General features: G+C 39.4%; 1 protein-coding gene across 3 annotated transcripts; it reads right to left on the reverse strand.

The window, feature by feature from the left end:
* Window positions 1-621: 621 nt before the first annotated feature.
* kif2c (kinesin family member 2C) lies at window positions 622-8,614 on the reverse strand. 3 transcript variants are annotated; one of them, XM_078264457.1, is made up of 23 exons: window positions 8,510-8,614; window positions 8,247-8,326; window positions 8,048-8,142; window positions 7,644-7,745; window positions 7,306-7,354; window positions 7,185-7,220; window positions 6,407-6,556; window positions 5,919-6,038; window positions 5,541-5,638; window positions 5,305-5,400; window positions 5,165-5,219; window positions 4,889-5,051; window positions 4,018-4,108; window positions 3,850-3,913; window positions 3,501-3,592; window positions 3,250-3,392; window positions 2,469-2,682; window positions 2,102-2,212; window positions 1,852-1,919; window positions 1,637-1,715; window positions 1,457-1,537; window positions 1,268-1,361; window positions 622-793 (listed from the first exon to the last, which is right to left on the reverse strand). In XM_078264457.1, the coding sequence occupies exons 2-23, from the start codon at window positions 8,305-8,307 to the stop codon at window positions 732-734; spliced, it is 2,124 nt and encodes a 707-aa protein (XP_078120583.1). In that variant the 5' UTR covers window positions 8,308-8,326; window positions 8,510-8,614; the 3' UTR covers window positions 622-731. The 3 variants fall into 3 exon arrangements, with proteins under 3 accessions (XP_078120583.1, XP_078120582.1, XP_078120584.1); XM_078264456.1 differs by having other exon boundaries at window positions 5,541-5,668; XM_078264458.1 differs by lacking the exon at window positions 7,185-7,220 and having other exon boundaries at window positions 5,541-5,668.
* Between the last annotated feature and the right edge of the window lie 10,134 nt (window positions 8,615-18,748).

Genomic DNA, 18,748 nt, shown 5'->3' on the forward strand with positions numbered 1-18,748 from the left:
TATCTTTCGAGAGATCACCCATTGTGCCACTGAAGGACATGGCCTTACTCCAACTCCACATAATACAAATTTCTGTAATGGTTACTCTGTATCTGAAATGTTAATGTTAAGCCCTTGGCATATACTCAGACCAAACTGTTTATTTTTTATATATATATACACACACACACACACACACACACACACACACACACACTCATTAAGATGTTCTATATTATTGGATTATAACAATGTATACATCACTTTAATGTTCAAGCTGGTAAAGGTAAGGATTATTTTAACTACTATCTGCTGGGTAGCTTGAACATTTCCCCCAGGGACCAGATACATTTAATCTTAATCTATATTTTTTACACACATCATTTATTTGTATGTAAACATGTAAAGTAGCAGGAAATCAAAATAAAGCAAAGTACCTCTAAATTGTATTTTTAAGTACAGTACTTGAGTAATGCTCTTAGTTATCTGAATTTCACATTAGCGTAAAAAATATGGTCATTGTTTTGGGTGCCTGAATAGTCCTGGAAAGACATGAAAACCTCCACAGTGAAAAGTGCTGTATCTAACAACACAAGTAGTTCCCAAAGTAGTTTCTTAGAAGACTTGAAACATTCAATGAGATAGTGTCTCAATACATTTATTTAATACAGTTGTTAAAAACATTTAAATCAAGCCGCTTAAAAAACGACATTTTTAATAAAACACACTGTGAGCAAGTCGGTGGGTTCTTCTCAGTAGCTTTGCCTTGCCATGCTCTCCAGTTCCACAGCATTCTGCAAAGTCTGTACGGTGTCTGTGGATGACAGATAAAACAGAATTAAAAAAAAAAAAAATAAATAAATAAAAAAAAAAAAGGTGTAAAACATGCATCTAGCCAGATTTTGGTCCTTTACTAATGCAGTTGTGTCCTGGCACTTGATCTCATGACATTTGATCTAGTCAGCACAAGGTTTCTCATGTGTCTCCCCTGGTCAGCATGCAGTAATCACAGGTTTGCTAGATGAACTACTTGAAAAAAGGCCATACAGACTATCATTGTCCCCAAACTACTACATAGCCTCCATTTGAATCCAGGAAACGCTCATACCCAAACATCTTTATTTATTTTACTTAGTTATTTCCCACAAAAGCACTCTCATCCGGTATGCAGTGAGAATTATGCTACACTTTGCGGTGTTATATTCAATAGCAGTCCAATAAGGTTTGATTATTTTGTAGTAAATTGCTAAACAGACAAAAACAAGATCAAGCTGTGGTTTGCACAAACCCATTAATTTCTTTGCATACTCCAACAGGTCAGGGAGTCCTTCCACAACATTGTAAGAAGTTTGGCTCATTGTATGGAAGAGTTCATTGGCCCTCTGAGAAACAAAAGTTTGAGGACTTAAAAACCTGATAAAAAAAAAGGATTTTCACTAGAATATTATGTAAAGAAGAGCCGACTTAAGAAAACTACCTTAATCTGTACAAAAACCTTCTCCTCCAACTCTGCCACTTGCGATATGGCATCATACACACTGGTATCCACAACAGATTCCTACAACACACAAAAGCAAACAGCAAAAACTTCAGCAAATTATACATACAATATGATCAATATTAATTATGATTTAGGACTGATCTTGTGCAAGCTGACCTCCTCCGTGGAGCTATTTATAGGCTCTTGTGCCTTAACTTCTCTGGTGACCTTGGATTTGCCATTCAGTTCCTTCACTCTGCCAAAGATCGTAAAATTCTTTGAGTTTTATCTTCCCAGGCATGATATTCTCTCTTTTCATATTAAAATGTAAGTTTATTTCACACAAAACACATAACTGGAATTAAGTCAAACTCCATAGGATAAATATGTACCTGTCAGCATAACGTAGTGTGTTCATCGTGTATTCACATGAAGTCATGCCTGGAGACACCATAGCAATCTATGAAATAAGAGAAGAGAACATATGTGTACACAAGTTCTGTACTTAAACCCACACATACTTATTCACAACAGCGTTTGTGCTTGTTTGGTGTGAATCTGCATCAACCATTACAATGTATACAGACCATAATACGCTGTATGGCAAACTTAAAGTAAGTCAAATATGGTGTTTTAACGTACCATGCAGGTCTTGGACTTTTCTCCAACGAAGGAGTCCCTGAGGACTTTGGTCAAAGTGCTCATTCGGAAAGGAATGTGATCGCTGTTCATCCCCAGTGAGCGAATACACTCCTACAGGACACACAGACATGTTAGGTGTAATTTTCCAATGTCTTTTTAGGTGCTTTGCATGCATATTTAATATTTGGACAGAGCTCTGAGAATGCCAGGAGTTAAGCATTTTACTCCTCTTTACGGTCTCTATTTGAGAGAGCCATGGTTACATGGCATCTAGCTGAGGTGCAAGAGAGTAAACAGGCTCTTCTCACTTTTCATCCACCTCTAAATATGTATCTGGCGTGTGCACGCCACAGCAGCCGTAGTCTACCTTGAGAGCCAGCAGGCTGCGGTTGATCTCGGCAGTCTCCACTAAAGTGCTGCGGTCATTGCTACTGACGTCAGTGCCGCGCTCATTGCCAGCCAAGTCAATCAGTGAGAATTTGCCATGCAGCGTGGTGGCACGGTCACTGCGCCGCAAGGAAATCTGAAGGATGGCATGAGAGCGGGATGAGTTGGCGTTGGCGGAGGTCTGGCCTGATGTTCTGGAGAGACATCGGGACAGAAGGGAAAGCAGCCAAGTTAATGTTGTATACATTTTTCAAGCTGAAGAAAGACAAATGTAAGAAAATTCATGTCCGATTCTTAAGTGAACTCATCGCAGTAGCACCTGTGCGATACAGCTTTTTGCGCTGTGTGTGTGACAAAGAGCCACTTGTTTGTGAGTGAGGTGAATCAATAGTGCATCGCTATTCTACTTGGTTGTAGTGGGACGGCGCATGGATGCGAGCAACAGCTGTGATTATAAAAACAATGTACTATGTTCATTTGAAAGATCATGGAAATAACTTTTGAAACGCCCCCCCACACAGAATTTGAAAAGTCTCAAACTACATTGTACTTATTTGATGCTTCTTGCCTGTGCTACACAACTTACAACCTCTGCAGCACCAGTGCTTTGTGCAAAAAGCATTAACCCAACAGCCCTGAATGCTTTGTCTTTGTAACAGCTAGACAAAACATTTACCAAGAGTTTAGAGAGGAATGAAACATAAGTTTGAAGAAATACGTACCTTGACATGGCAACATACACATTCTTAAGACATAAGTACCTGCATGCACTGCCCTGCTGGATCATCTTGATGACCTCTTCTGCACTGGACACATAGACCTCCTCCAGGCCAACCACCTGTACCTGCTGTCGGTCGTCCTCCAGAACACGGAGCTTGGTCTTCTTATTCAGGAGGTCATACACCTGAGTCAAAAAGTATATTTCACTTTTCAGATAACTTTAATAAGCCGATTTTAATGTACAATATTCTTAATAAATGTGTTCATGGAGGTAGGTTTTTCCCCTCCTTACTTTTCCATTGTAAATCTCAAAGAAGCTGACATAAGCAGAGAGGTCCAGGTTAGCATATCTCCGGTGGTTCAGATAGGTGAAAACATCCTGGGCTAGTAGGGAAAGACTCAAATTATTCAAAATAAAGTTACCATGTAAAAGGCCAGTTTTAGACAATCCTGAGTGTAGTTTAAAGAGAAAAGCAATGGAAATGCAATGAGACTCCTATTCTGAGTTAACTGGAACAAATACAGAATCATGCCGATTTGATTGATTCCCGTTAATTATCTTAATGTGTAAACCCAAGATTTAGTATTTCCTTCTACACAAAGTGCACGTAGAGCCATTGGGTGGATGGTTGCGGCCCTACCTGCCAAGGCGTAGATTCCTTTAGCGCTGTTTTGCTGCCTCCCTGTGAAATCACCTCCCATAGTCTAGGGAGATGATGTGAAAAATAAAAAAACAAAAAAAATAATAAATACATTTTACAAATGCTGCTTCAAGACACGTCAACACCAAACAGCAAGCAGAGGCTTACATGAGTCTTCCCACTTCCAGTCTGGCCGTAGGCGAAACATGTTGCCATTCCACCTTCGAAAATGGAATGCACCAACGGTTTGGCTGTGAACCTGAAGAAAGAAATAGCATTTGTCATAAATGTAACACTTTGTAAAACCCAGAAAAAGACAGCAATGGCATGGTTAGATATTACACCTCGAGATATTACACCTTGAGTTGCCAACCTTTTTACTCCTGATCAACACTCCTGACGCTTTACTGAACAGATGCACACTACAGTAAACACCGCTATCTACACATTCCTTTCCCACGTTATTTACAGCTCTAGGAAATAAGAAACAAATCCCCCGAAAGATGACAAATTCCTTAAATCATAGCCACCAAGAAGAATTTCTGTGAAAGCTTGTAAACACACTCCCATATTATTTTAGGAAGCCTGCAAGCAGATCCACCTTGTTGTTAGTCTATATAAACAGCGTTTCATTTACAGGATAGTTCCCGTGCCGTAAACTCCGGTTGACTCGGGAAACATTCTCCGAGCTAGAACCGACAACCCAATTATATTTATCCCTTTTTTTTTTTTTGAGTCAAGTTCTCATCACATACTCGACAGCCATTTTAATTTCAGAGCTCGCCTCCCTACGTGCAAATGTTCCACCGAAACAAGTTCCTTCCCGAGGCTATTTTGCAGAGGCACCGTATCTGTGTCCGGCGCCTAGCGCCGCCCAAGACGATTGTTATTGGTTTAAAGAAATGCCAATAAACCAGAGCACGTTTTTCTAGGAATGTTGTGTGGACTAGCAAGACCTTCCTCCGCAGCACTGTGGAGGAAGGTTTGGCAATGCGAGGCTACATTGTTGCTAAATAAAAAGGACAAATGAGGACATTACTTGTAGACCAGGTCATTGGTGGCGGTCTCATTGAAGGAGTAGTCAAAGTGGAATGTTTGGTTCTCCAAGTACTTGGTGAGGTCCACCTTCTGTTTTGGCTCATGGACAAGCAGAGTACCGTTTCCAGGTACAGACACCACATCTATCTCCTTTCTATTATTCTCTGGAATACACACAAATGTCAAATTCAGCAATTAAAAACAAAACAAACCTTTAGGGAAAATATTTTTGCACATGATACTGTATACAGGATGTTAGACATCACTCCCAATATACCTTGTTTGTTAAGGGGGCGCTTGCGAACGCACACACAAATCCTGTGAGGTTCAAGCTGTAAAAAATAAATAAAAATAATGTGCTATAAGTATGGCGATACAACTTCATACAAGGCAGATCATTCTTGAGTGCAAACGTACATGCTCATTTGTTGATAAGGGGTTTATTTCCAAGGTCTCTCTGAAGTCTTTGATCATCTCATAGAACTTCTGGTTTGGTCGGGGAGCCTCTGCAAACTAAAAGAAACAAAAAAGGGAATGTAAATACAATGTGAGATGGAACTTCTGTGTATAAAAAGGTCCTACCAATTAAAAACAAGATATAAATGGCAGAATAAGTTTGTTTTTTTTGTTTGTTTTTTTTTAAAAAAGCTCACCTTTCCTCTCTTGGTCTGCATGTCGGGGGGCTTTACAAAACAAGACAGCCTTTTGCCGCCTTTGTTTAGCTCTTTAGAAACCACAGATTTTCTTTTGCCTGAAGTGCATAGAGATGATGTATACTTTCCTTTTTTGTTGTTAGATCAAAAATAAACAATGAATACAAATCTCATTCTCATCACCACAATATCCAACAAATCTAGTTACAGAAATCCTTGTATGTACCAGATTAGGAACTACCCGTTTATACAATCTATGTGTTATATACACAACATTAATGTGTAAAGCTTTCTACCTTTGTGTATGGGATATGCGATAGATCCAAGTGATCCAGTGGATAAATAGGATATCATGTTGATGTAAAATGTGTAACTGACCTTTGACTGCAGATGGAGGAGGAATTATCTCAGGTTCATTTTCCTTTATTGCCTCACGGACAAAAGGAAGCGACTGCGCTGGTTTGGGCTCATTCTTTCTATGGTGCTGATTATGAAGTCCTAGATAAGGCGAAAGAGTGCACTTGAGTTTATAAAGTTTAAAAAAAAAAAAAAAAGGTATAAAATCATAAAGTACAAATATTGTGAAATTACTGAACAAAGAAAGCATTAAAGGGTTAGGTTTGCACATAGAAAATACCTGAAAATCTACTCTAGTGCATGCAACATGTTCCACATGTTGTGATACTACTGCTCAAGTGTCGTGTGGATGTGCAAAATATACTGTATGGGCAGATCTTGCAATGACCTGTCACTGAGAACAACAGTACCCAAATGTTGAAACAAGTATGCATCTTGCCTCATTTTGTCTCGCGTTTTTGGGACAATGATCTAATTTTTGAATTTCCTTTCAGCAGACCAATACCAACCAGAGTTTGTGAGGAGTGATGATGAAGAGGGGAGATTAGGGTGGACCGTCTCCAGGTTTGCCTGAGACGACTCGGAGGTTGGGACTGATGCTGGAACAGGTGCCGGGGCCTGGAACGAACACGTCTGCCTAGTCTGAGACCGATTGGCAACTGAAAGTAAGACAAATCCAAGTCAAACAGCTGCAGTATGAGTGTCAGTGTCTTAAATTAGGATACACTGTACATGGCTGTAGTCTGCCAAAGGAAGAGTGACCACAGAAACAAATTTGCCAGTCTGAGAAAAGATCCTTCAGAGACCCAGAGTGACAGAGAAGTGAGCCATGAAAGATCAACACAGGTACAGAAAAACAGAAACTAAAGTGCACCAGGTATGTAAATATTAGACTGAATTTAAGTCAATTGTGGGGAAAGGGCAGTGCATTGTATTATAACAGTCCACTCTATCCCAAATGGATAAACAAGCTTGCACAAACATTGTACCTTTGTTATCAGTGATGATACTGAGCACTCCTTTCCCCCCCTCTTTATTACTAGCCAGAATTTAGAGCCGATTAATAGTCAAAAATATAGTAGTGCATGCTCAAAATGACCCAACAGCCAATGTTATCAATTTGCAACCCTGTGCCCCAATCTATAAACCGAAGCAGATGATTCTTTATGAATAATCAGTGGCCAGGCCTGAGTTGTGCTCTCCAAGGATTGTGGAATGTTTAGCACTTACACCCTGTTCCCAGTGACAAAAGAGTGATTAGAAATTAAGAGTAATTGCCATGCCGACCTGACTCTTCAGCTTTGGTGACTGTTTGAGCAGAGGCTTTTGGAAGGAAACAAGCTGTTAGAAGCCAAATTACACAATATGGCAATCTAAAACAAGCAAATAGTACAATATATTTACTCACAGGAGGGAGGGGCAGGAATTCTGGATGAGCGCAGTCGACCCTCATACTTCTATAGAAAGACAAAGAGAGAGAGGGAGAAATTGCTCACTGCATCATTTATTTAGACGCTTTACAATGAAGACCCCTTTCCATCCAGGACTAATGTTGAACCCCATATTTCACAAAAATGACCATTCAACTTTTACATTTCTTTGTCATTCATTGAGAGTAGAATTGTTGTAGGAGAGACAAACCAAGAAAGCAGCTCAGATAGGATTGTTTGATTACAACTGTGAAGTTTCAATTCTTAGAAATATGGTCCAGCCTGTTGGCATTGACAACAAGCTGCTCTAACTTACCTTGTCTGGAGCAGGCGGGGCTGGGTCAGAAGTGGGGTTTGTGACTGTCTTTATATGGTCCAAAAGCTCTGGATTGAGTGTACATAACTCACTCAAATCAACCTAAAATCAAACAAACAAACTTAGATTAGATGTCAACTTGCTTAATACATGACAAACAGAGTGATGGCTGTTTCACATGAACGGGTTGAATGTTGGTTGTCCTGTATGGACTGGCTGTGTCCTCCTCACTGCTCTGTATAATTTGAAAACTGATGATTTACATTTATAATGTTATAGACTGATTTTCTCTCAGCGCCCCCAACTAACGTTAATTTACTTCCAGCGTCCCTGGCTGGTTTCACATTATCACAACCAATGTAAGGTTAACAAATGTCTTTTCTGTGTATTTTGGACTTACTTACCTCCTTTCCTCGGCAGATCTTTCTTTCACTCCATTCAACCATAACTGTGGACTTGACGGTATCCGTGGACTTCACCGTTGCCATATGTACTCGACCTGGTTTACAGACAAACAAACGGCAAGTCACCGTCAAATTTGTTAACGAAATACAGCGTTATTATTTAGGGTAAAAGTTGCAATAGAAAACAACACCAGCTCACCATCACTGCGACTGATTTTCACAGAGAGTCCAACAAGAAGCCTGGAAAGACTGGTCTCCATTATAGCTTCTTTTTTTGTGCTGTAACGTTAACGGAGAAATCCCGGTTACGTTAGTTAGCTAGCTAAACTTTCGAAAACGAGCTAACGTTTTGGTTAACTCGCGCTACCTAGCAAGTTTGTCGTGGTCGCTTTAAAACTATATCATCTTTTCGTCGACAAATCAACTAATAAACTAACGTCAAAACCAGTAAAGCTCACTTACCTAAAATACGTGTTCACAATTTCAACGCCGCCAAAGTTTGAAACTGGTGTTCCGGGTACGGGAGGATATGATTGGTCCTCGGCGGCAACTTCTTTTATAGCTTTTAAAAAATATATAAAATCCATTTGTCGTTATGCTGCCACTACCTGGATCAGTAAGGAATGACATCTGCAATGAAAATCAACATTCACCATAGAAAAACATTTTAGACACCTTATCTCGTAATTACGAGATCCTGATCTCGTAATTTTGAGAAAAGATCTCGTAATTATGACATAATTTTAAACACCTGGAAATATTATTTTATTTATTTTATCTTATTTATTTATTTATTATTATTATTATTATTATTATTATTATTATTATTATTATTACTATTGTTGTTATTATTATTATTTATGGATTTGTTATTATGAGATCATTTTAAACACCTGGAAGGCGGCGTATCTAAATAAATAAAATAAGATAAAATAAATAAAATAAGCTAGCTAGATGTCAGTAGGCCACGGCTCAGTGATCAACTGTAGGCTACCACCGAGAGGTAACATTAAATTCAGCTGGGTTAAGTTAGCGTAATACTTGTTATGTAACTTTATAGATAGTATTAGTTAATGGACATATCTGTTCAACAGATCAGAATGGGCTTTCCACCGGAAGTCCTGAGGTGCCTGTGCAAAGTCGACAAACTGATAACAATCCCATCTATAGTACTTAAAGACATTAGCATCTCCCAATGTCTCAAACCCAAACCAAAATAAAAACGGATTAAACTAAACAGGTGAGACGTGTGTTGTAATGAATCAACTGTAATACCTAGTGTGACCAGCGGAGGGTGTCTAGGTATATGACCATGGTGTATGTTGATATTAAGGGAGACGAAGAAGAGTAGCTACAAGCTAGGTTTTGGTGATGATGTTGGTTCTCTTAATACATCCATGGTTGGTTCGTACCATATACTTTAATATTAACAGTCTATGGTTCGTACATTAAAGTTTGAGCACAAGCTCATTGTGGATTAAATCATCTTTAAGACAGAAACAACACATGACGTAGGCCTATTTGCTTCCATGGCATCAGCTAGCCTGAAAGCTTCACACAAGAGAGCTGTTTTCTGTTGTGAAAATCAAAATGCATTCATCTCGTAATTACGAGATCTTTTTTCAAAAATTACGAGATCTTTTCTCAAAATTATGAGTTATTTTCTCGTAATTACGACAATGTGTCAAAACCTGTTTTTCTATGGTGAATGTAATACGCTTCCGTAAACAGTAGGTTTTGTGATAGTATTCTTTATTGCATATAACTTGCGTATAACTAGTAGGCTCTGTGGGTCTATGTGTTGGCCATTAGAAATCATTTTGAGAAAGCTATTCTACTTTTTGTGACATACTTTTGCACCGCAAGGGTACACTTCAGAGAGAAGCATAGCCTACTATTTACTTTACTACACTTTGATGTCACCACTTTAATGCACTCTTAATAATGTATTGGCTATACTTGCCACCATGTGTAGCCTAGTGATTAGACTTCTCACAACATTAAACTACTTCTTACAGCTGATATGTTTGATTAACCTATTGTAAACTTCTCATATTTAAAACCCAGGAGTAACAGTAATGTGATGCCAATGACAGAATATAATATGTTTACATATAAGAGTTTGATAGATGATAGATAGAGCTTAACCTAATTTAAATCGGTTTTGTGGAAAATACTTTTCTGAAAATAATGCTTGTTTACTGAATGCAGCTTGTCCTAAATTGCAATCTGACTTTATGAAATATTACAGTTTTCAGATCAGGTGAACATGACATACTTATGCAACTAAAACAACACATTTAAAACTGTAAGAACAACCTTACAAAACGTTAATATAGATAAGTTTAGTGGCAATTTCCCCTGTAGTACATTTACTTCAAAATGTTACAGTTCATGACAGTGTTGCTGTCACCAACACATCCCCTTCCCTTCTGTAAACACATGCCTCCAGCCTCAGTCAAAATGATATAGACCAGTGTCCTGAAATTTATCAAATAAAATATTCTTGGTATTAACTTTATCTTGCATCACAAGGACTTTCTCTCATTTATTACATCATTGCCTAATATAATTTCTCATATTGAGTTTGTTACTGCACATTGGCCATTGGCATTTGCAAACAAAAAAGCACTTACTCTGTAGTAGCATAAATAAGTTTTCATAACAATAAAAAAAAGAAGGTATTTTGTATATAAATCCTTTGCTGACTGATATTTATGGTTGGGTGATATGTACTGTGAGACAATAGAAATGTGTCAAGTGTCAGTGGGTTTACTATAGCCTCTTTCCGACCAAGTAGTTACAGGAACGTAGTTATAGGAACAGTCCACTTCTAAACAGTTCTACTAACTACTCTCCCCCAAAACCGGTTTACCATTTGCATTCACACTGGCCAAGTGGCCATAGGAACTGACCTTCTGTTATTATAACACAGCCATCTAACCACCACTATGCGGAAAAGGGAAAAGACCCTGCCCTGAAGTAGGAGCTGAAAGAGTTACAGGAACTGTGGCCAGAGGAACTTAATAATCCCCAAATTGGTCCAGTCGGAACACGAGAAAAAAAAAGGGTTCTAGGAACATTATGTTCTAGGAACTGCAAAAATCCCTCTGGTCGGAAAGCGGCTTATGCCGTGCATACAAAGGTACTGTATCCATCCCTTTTTTGTCATTGTAAGTCACTGAGGGCAAGGTTACAAATCAGCTGTGAACTGCTTTTCACTGCTGTGAATCCATGACTCTTACTTACACAGTAACTTTTAACTGCTTCCTGATCAGGCCACAGTTGTGCCCAAATTCTGCTAAAATCTAATCTATTTAGCCTATTGAATTTCATCCATGTGACCACAGGAATCCTGTGTTTGTCCACATGCTCCCTCTCTCCCACACCCACTGCAAATCAGGCACAACAGTTCAGTCCCCCATGACATCAACAATCAGGGACAGCTGGAGAATGACCCATAATGCAGTTCAGACTTGCCTTCAACGTGGGAGGCTTTCCATTTTTCCTCTTTTCTTTTTGCCCCCCAGCCTCCTCCAGTCCTCCATGCCCACACCCTCTAAGCCTCCAAACCTCCTAACTATACACAAGCTGGACTTATGTATACACATTCCCCGCAAGCGAACGCTGACACATGACAAATCAAAGGTCTAATAAACAGCTTGTGCTGAACAATTTTCCCCCCACCACCAAAGGATGAAAAATAAACAAATCCCTGTCGGTTTGGCCCAGCCAGGCCATTTGGTAGGTCTGTCTGTCGATGACTGGGTGGCCCAGGGCTGCTTGGTGTGAGGCCTGGGATGGAGCCACAACTGTTTCCTGTGAGCGGCCCAACCCCCAGAACCTCTCCACAACTTGCTTAGTGGGTGGTATTCCCCTCCTCCTTCTTTTCCTCACATCCCCCAAACCCATACACCCTCCTCTCCTCTCTCCGTTAAACCCTCCTCTCCCCTTTTTTACTCCAAGTGCTCCTCCCCCCTTTTCTTCCCCTCCAGTCAGTCAGTCCATCCATTACAGCTTCAGTCTGAGGCTAAACACTTCCTCCGAGTGGATGGAGTCCTCCGAGTGGATGGAGTACGCTAAACAAGTTTTTTTTTTTTTTTTTTTACTTCTGTCTGTGTGTTTTTGTACACGTGTCATCTCTATAATGACATTAATTGCGATGACATTGTTTAAAATGATGCCACGTGGGCACTTGAGCCACACTATTTTTCTCTTTTATATGTCTCTTTGAAACCCAATGAAGTCTAGTAGTAAACCTGAAACTTCCTGTTTTAAATTATAGTTTACAAAGAGGGAGATTAAACAGCAGTGGCTGTGTGTGCATCCTTAAACGTTGTTATGACACTTTGAACTTGAATTACTCATGATATCTTTATTGGTTTCAAGTTAGTCATTTAAAGTGTCTCCATGTGTATGTCTGTCTCTGATGAGTCTATATCACATCTGAGTATTCTGGTGGTCAGGCCTATTGACAGCTTTTTACATGAAGGCCAGGTCATAGGGACACACAATGTGAAGTGGCAGCCATTATGGTGATGATGAATGTTTAAGTTATTCTTCTCAGCTGTATAAGAAAATGTGCATGTATATATTTGTGCTACAGCTAGATGTCATAGCAACCACAACAGCAGTTGCTTTTGGTTTTGTTAGTTTTTGTGTGCATTCATTGGGAATTCAGAAGAGTTTGAAATCTTGCTCAGCATGTCATGAATTCAAATTATCCATTTAATTCCATCTATACACTGGATGGAAATGAATTTACCTCAGACACACTCTGTGACACAATGCTTTGCTCATGCTGATAAGGATTCAATATTTCACTGGGAAGTTCTTCCTAAATGGTAGTCTCTTTAGTCCCTGCACCAGCATGCTGTGTGGATATTGCAGTCATGGAAAAGCAGCAGCACAATTTTGAGGTGCTTGTTTCTCAGTCTGGAAGGTCTTCGTGGTTGATTTTGAGGAAGGAGGGGCCTTGTATCTGTTGGCCCTGAGTCTGTTTAACTGCTCTCCTTTTTCCATCTGTCCAAAAGCATATTTTCTCAGTGTATAGAAAATTGGCAGAGGCCATGGCTCTGTTCCCCTATACAGACTAAACAAACACACACACACACACACACACACGTGTGCATACAGTACGTGAGCTGAGCACACTTACGAACCACCCAGGACGGCTGACAGACTCTGAGAGGAGTCGTGAGAGGAACAAAGAAGAAAAAATGATTGAAGAAGAGTACTGATTCTTATACTCTCTTGTCACTTTCTTTTTAAATTATGTAATTTTTTGACAAACATAGCATTTCATAGCCATAATTTACGTCTCTAGAATGGCTTTAATATTTGGGGTTTCAAAAAGGGGTAGTTCCGGGCCAGCATTAGTCATCATGGCTCATGGAGAAACTCTTAAATGCACCATGTTGATTTTTGACAGCCACTATTATACAGACCAATAGGATGGTTAAGGGAAGATTAAAGAAAGAACGTATATGTTGTTTAGCTTGAAAATAAATGGTGAAAGTAAAAAGTTAGTTTTCTATCAAATAGTTTGTATCTTATTTAAAGGAAACCCTGTCTCACATCTCTGTAATATTAGGATAATAGGATGTCTATGTTGCATTATCCAAAATGGCCAGCAGAGAGCAATATAGCTACAAACACAAAGAGTAACATGCAGGCAGTGACAGCAAACTCTGGACTTGGAAATAAAAGCATAAACTGGGCCAATATAAGAACTTGTATACTACTGACCGTACCTTTCTGTAGTGTCAACCAGTTAATGGTCTGGTGTGATTAATGTTTCATAACTGAACTTAGTGTGCGTCCAACATAGCTACAGCAGGGATTTAAAACTTCGACGGCCAAGGAGCCAAACTGAGCAAATACTGAGTGAGTCGGGACCTTTCACTCATTAAAGCATGTTAGTATTCTTGGCATGTGGGGATCCACTGAAACATGCCAGTGACCCATTTTGGTTCCCGGCCCATCATTTAAGAAAAGCTGCCATATAGACTAAGCTTACTCTTCAAACACATCGTTTAAAGCAGTGAAGTAGTTCAGTAAGCTCTGTTACACAGACCAGGCCCCAGTTAGCCCAGCTGGCAAATTTGATTTGTTATTTTTATAATGCTTTTTATTTATTTGGTCTGCAGTAAAGATCGGTCTAGGTAGTGCACACAGCACAGCAGTTACAGTATGGCAATGGATTGTCTGTCTACAGGTTGGTTACTTCTACAGTACCACACATTACTGATAGCAATCATTTGAAACTGTGTCATACCAAAGTTGATTTATGAGACTAATAAGAATCATTTTAGTTGATGCAGAGAACAGTCTTTGTGTTAATGATTTGCTAGTAATACATTTCACTTAACACATATAGCCTTATATGACAGTATCAAGCAGCGAAATAGTCTGTGGACTGAGTGAATGAAATGCTTCATTAAACAAAAGTAAGGCTAAATGCAGACAAACTTCTGAACCTCACATCTACCCACCTCATCTGCACATTAGAGACCCCCACACTGTGCTATTTAATGTTTTTGTTAGTCAATGCCTACGACCCATTTCAAAACCTGCTAATCCTCAATGACCAATCCTCCTCTCTGGTCTCCATGTTCATTTAATACAAGCAGCATTAAATGCATTTTTGAGTGATTAACTGACCACCTTTAATTTCAATAAATATATAATATTTTTTTGTAATTCAAAATGTTCTTTTATTCCAGACCGTAATCACTTCCAATATTTGTTTAGCTGTAACTATGCCCCCTGTTGGTCACAGCACGTTGCAGATGTTGGAGGACACACTCATTGCAGAATTGTGTAGCCTATTCCCAATTAGTCTATGTCCATAACTGCTCCTCAGATCTCTGCAGGGTAAATCCAATCTGAGTTTTCTGTTGCACGACTAAAACAACCATTGAACGTACACGTTCCACCAAAACAAGTTCCTTCCTGAGGTTATTTTGCAGCGGCACCATTGCTCCGCTCGGCGCTCAGCACCACCCAAGACGATTGTGATTGGTCTAAAGAAATGCCAATAAACCAGAGCACGTTTTCCTCCCATCCCGGAATGTTGTGTCGACTAGCCAGACCCTCCTCTGCAGCGCTGTGGAGGAAGGTCTGGAAATGTAAGACTAATTCCCAATAAAACCATAAAATATATGAAAATATATGTCTAAAAAACAATATTTGCACTAGTAAGAAGAACTTTTATATCCAATTACAGAATTGGCAACACCAGTTTTGATATTTAAAGTGGTATAATCTGACATATTTAGTAAATAATAAGACACGTAGGACACTTTTAGGGCTCTTTTAGGACACTTTTAGGACATTAAGGTCTTGTATGCTACAGTATTGAATGCCATTAGTGTTATTGCTTTACACCCACAGCCACACACACATGTTCAGTCACAGAGTGCAGCTCTTGGTTTCTCTGTTTCTCCATTTGGTCAGTAACTAGTCCACAGGGCCACTCTGTCACTCACAATTTCCCTGTTGGTCTTCATCAGTTTTCCATTTCAAACCACTGAGCACAGAGAAGGCTACTTCACTGCTAAAAAATACGAAAGAAAAATTAGACTACAAAAACCTTTCCATTGAAACTTTAGTGACAAAATAAAATGTATCTGAAACAAAGTTGTATCCTTGACTATGACATTAGCCCATAAATGCTATTCTTGAATTCAATCAGTTTCTTCATGTGAACGATAAAGGTTGAGATGCTGCAGGCCTGCACACAACCTCTTTAAGGGAACACCAGTCATAACCACAAACCATGAATAGCGCAGAAATGTGTCAGTGTGCTTTTGAAATTAATCCTTAAAAACCACCAGTGTTTGTTTCTTTTTTTACGGGACTCACCAGAGAAGTCATATGTTTGCTTGCATAGTGCAGGGTACAACATGTAGACCCCAAGTTATTAAAAAAACAAACTACTCACGTACCCAGTTTTATAGCCTTCCCTGAAACCATGACGATGGGATGCAAACATTACCATCTTATCAAGTCATTTGTGTCTATCACTAATTCCTAAAAGCCTTATTTTCCTACATTAAGAGAATAAATCTGCCAGTGTGGTGAGATAAATGCAAAAATGATCTTATACACACCTGGATAATATTTTCATGTTGTGGAATTAAAGCTAAGGGTCACCTTTCCAAAAATGATTCATTTAGCTTGGATAAAAGTTGTCTGCATTTATAATTAGCTGCATATTTTTTTGGCAAAACTACATTGGTTCATCATAAGTAATGTGCTGTTTGTTAAGAAAATCAGCAAGCCTTTGGTTTGAGACAAATGGAAGACTATACTTACCATGATTAAGAAAGCTGAACTAACATAGGGGGAAAAGACTTAGAAAGTCAAACTTTATGAATAAAAAAATACAGAAATAAAGAAACCACAGCACTGGCCACACTGTGAGTTCTGAAGTGTGGTTAAAAAACACCACAGCAAACTTTGGTTTATCATCAAAGCTGTGACCATCATTAAAAACAAAAGATTGGAAATAGTAATCTTGCACATTACCACTTACACCTCACAGTGACACAATCATTTTAGTGTTATGCATCAAGGCAGCGTACATATATTGATGTATTTATGCAAAGTGAAATGCTTTATTTTTTTCTTTCTTTATTATTTCCAAATTTACTAAGTTTTCAAACATTAGCACTGCCGCTGTCAAATACTCTTGTTTGTGATCGTTACTGGGTACTCAACTTTCTTAAGTGGACCTGTGCTTGTTAGCTACTTCACCCTTACAGTACTTTAATACGATACCTACACTGTTAGTTTTATCATTAGTGCTCCACAAATGTGATAATGCCATTGTTTGACTTTTCCATTGCATAGACAATCATTTGGCAGACCCTGCAAGCAATATTAAAAAAAAAACATGCTTATGCATGGTGTCAATTACAGTTTATCCTCTGGTTTGCCTAACTTGTTTTAGAGTAAGGCTCTGCCTTATTACTCCCCAGCCTACCCCAGTCATCCTCCTCCTCCTCCTCTTCCTTCTCTCCTCTTCACCACATGAAATGGCTGTTGTGCCAGCCTAGCGCTGAGCCTTCATTAGCTTTTACTACCCCACTTGGATGTGTTTAGCTTTTCTCTCTTTCTTTGCCTCTCTGTGTCTGACTGTGTGTGTGTGTGTGTGTGTGTGTGTGTGTGTGTGTGTGTGTGTGTGTGTGTGTGTGTGTGTGTGTGTGTGTGTGTGTGTGTGTGTGTGTGTGTGTGTGTGTGTGTGTGTGTCACCCTCTGTATGTGTCTGTGTCTGCATATGTTTAATTACCAACCCCCGCCCTCCCTTTGGAGTACCCCTCAATGCCATGCCACCATATCATTACACTGTGGCTACAATTTAAACTTCAGTCACACACACACACACACACACACACACACACACACACACACACACACACACACACACACCAACATACCCTGGCTGGCCTGCAAATTGTAAAGAGGAGACAGTGGGGTACTCTAGAGAGCTGCTTTAGCTCCTTTCTTCTCCCCTAAAATGGAGTTCTCAAATGGAAACACACACAAAGAGAGTGATGAGGAGAAAGAGGGCCAACATGAAAAACACAACAAAAAATGCAATGCCGCAGAGCACTACAGCACATAGCATCTTGACTGATCCACAACTACGTCTGGTGTTCAAACTGTTATTGTTTGAACTAAACAAACCACTTATAAACACAAGGCCTCTGCCTTACGAGGCTCATATTTAGGCCCTTCTGTAAACAGCAAAGCACAGAATGAATCAATTAAAAGGGCATTACGCTGGTTCCTGTTTATTTAAAACATGTTTACACTATTCGGGCCCTCCCGCCTGTCTGCATGATTGCCTGGAACTTCGTATTCCTCCTCCTCCTCCTCCTGCCACCCCTCAATAGGCCCGGTCACGGCCAAGGTATATCATCAAGTGATCACACACACACACACACACACACACACACACACACACACACACACACACACACACACACACACAGTATAGATTACAAACACATTTGTTATGTTGAAGAGCGTTTTCAACAAATATTGATCTTGTTCTTCCTCTGTTTCTGTGAGAGATGATTAGAAGAACTCAGGGCAACAATCAGGTGCAGTGTGCAATCACAGCTGGAACACATATATATATATATATATACACAGGCAGCAGTAGAGAAACTAAACTCTCAAAGGTGATTTTTTTTCATTTTAGAGGATAGGCACAAAATGGCGAGAGAGCAAATGATTGCAGTGAAATTAACATGTGCATGCTTTTGGTAAAAAGATCTGACAGTAGATTGTTTAGAATGCAACATTAAAAAAGGCTACAAATGGCTTGATAACAGTAACTTAAAGTGACTAATGCCTTAAGCTATTGGTCACTGCAATCATATACATCATTAGCTGACTGACAGCTTTCAAAAAACATTCATATTGCTTTTTATTAGTTTTTTTTATATAATGTATCACTGTATGGAGGCCCGCAAGAGAGTTTTTGTATTGAAACAAAGCATTGCTGTGGATGTGGAGAGAAACAATCCCCATTACCCGGATTTGTGTGGTATGTCACCCTGAAGTCTGCTTTCTCACTGGCTTTACAGCTAATTCCCCCATTCTTCTCTGCTGCGCTTAGTGCAAAAGCACAAACACATACACCACCCCCTGCTTCACACAGACACGCATGCCAGTGCATGTTTTTAC

Source organism: Sander vitreus, chromosome 12, assembly GCF_031162955.1.
Source record: "Sander vitreus isolate 19-12246 chromosome 12, sanVit1, whole genome shotgun sequence".
In the NCBI taxonomy this organism is placed as follows: Eukaryota; Metazoa; Chordata; class Actinopteri; order Perciformes; family Percidae; genus Sander; species Sander vitreus.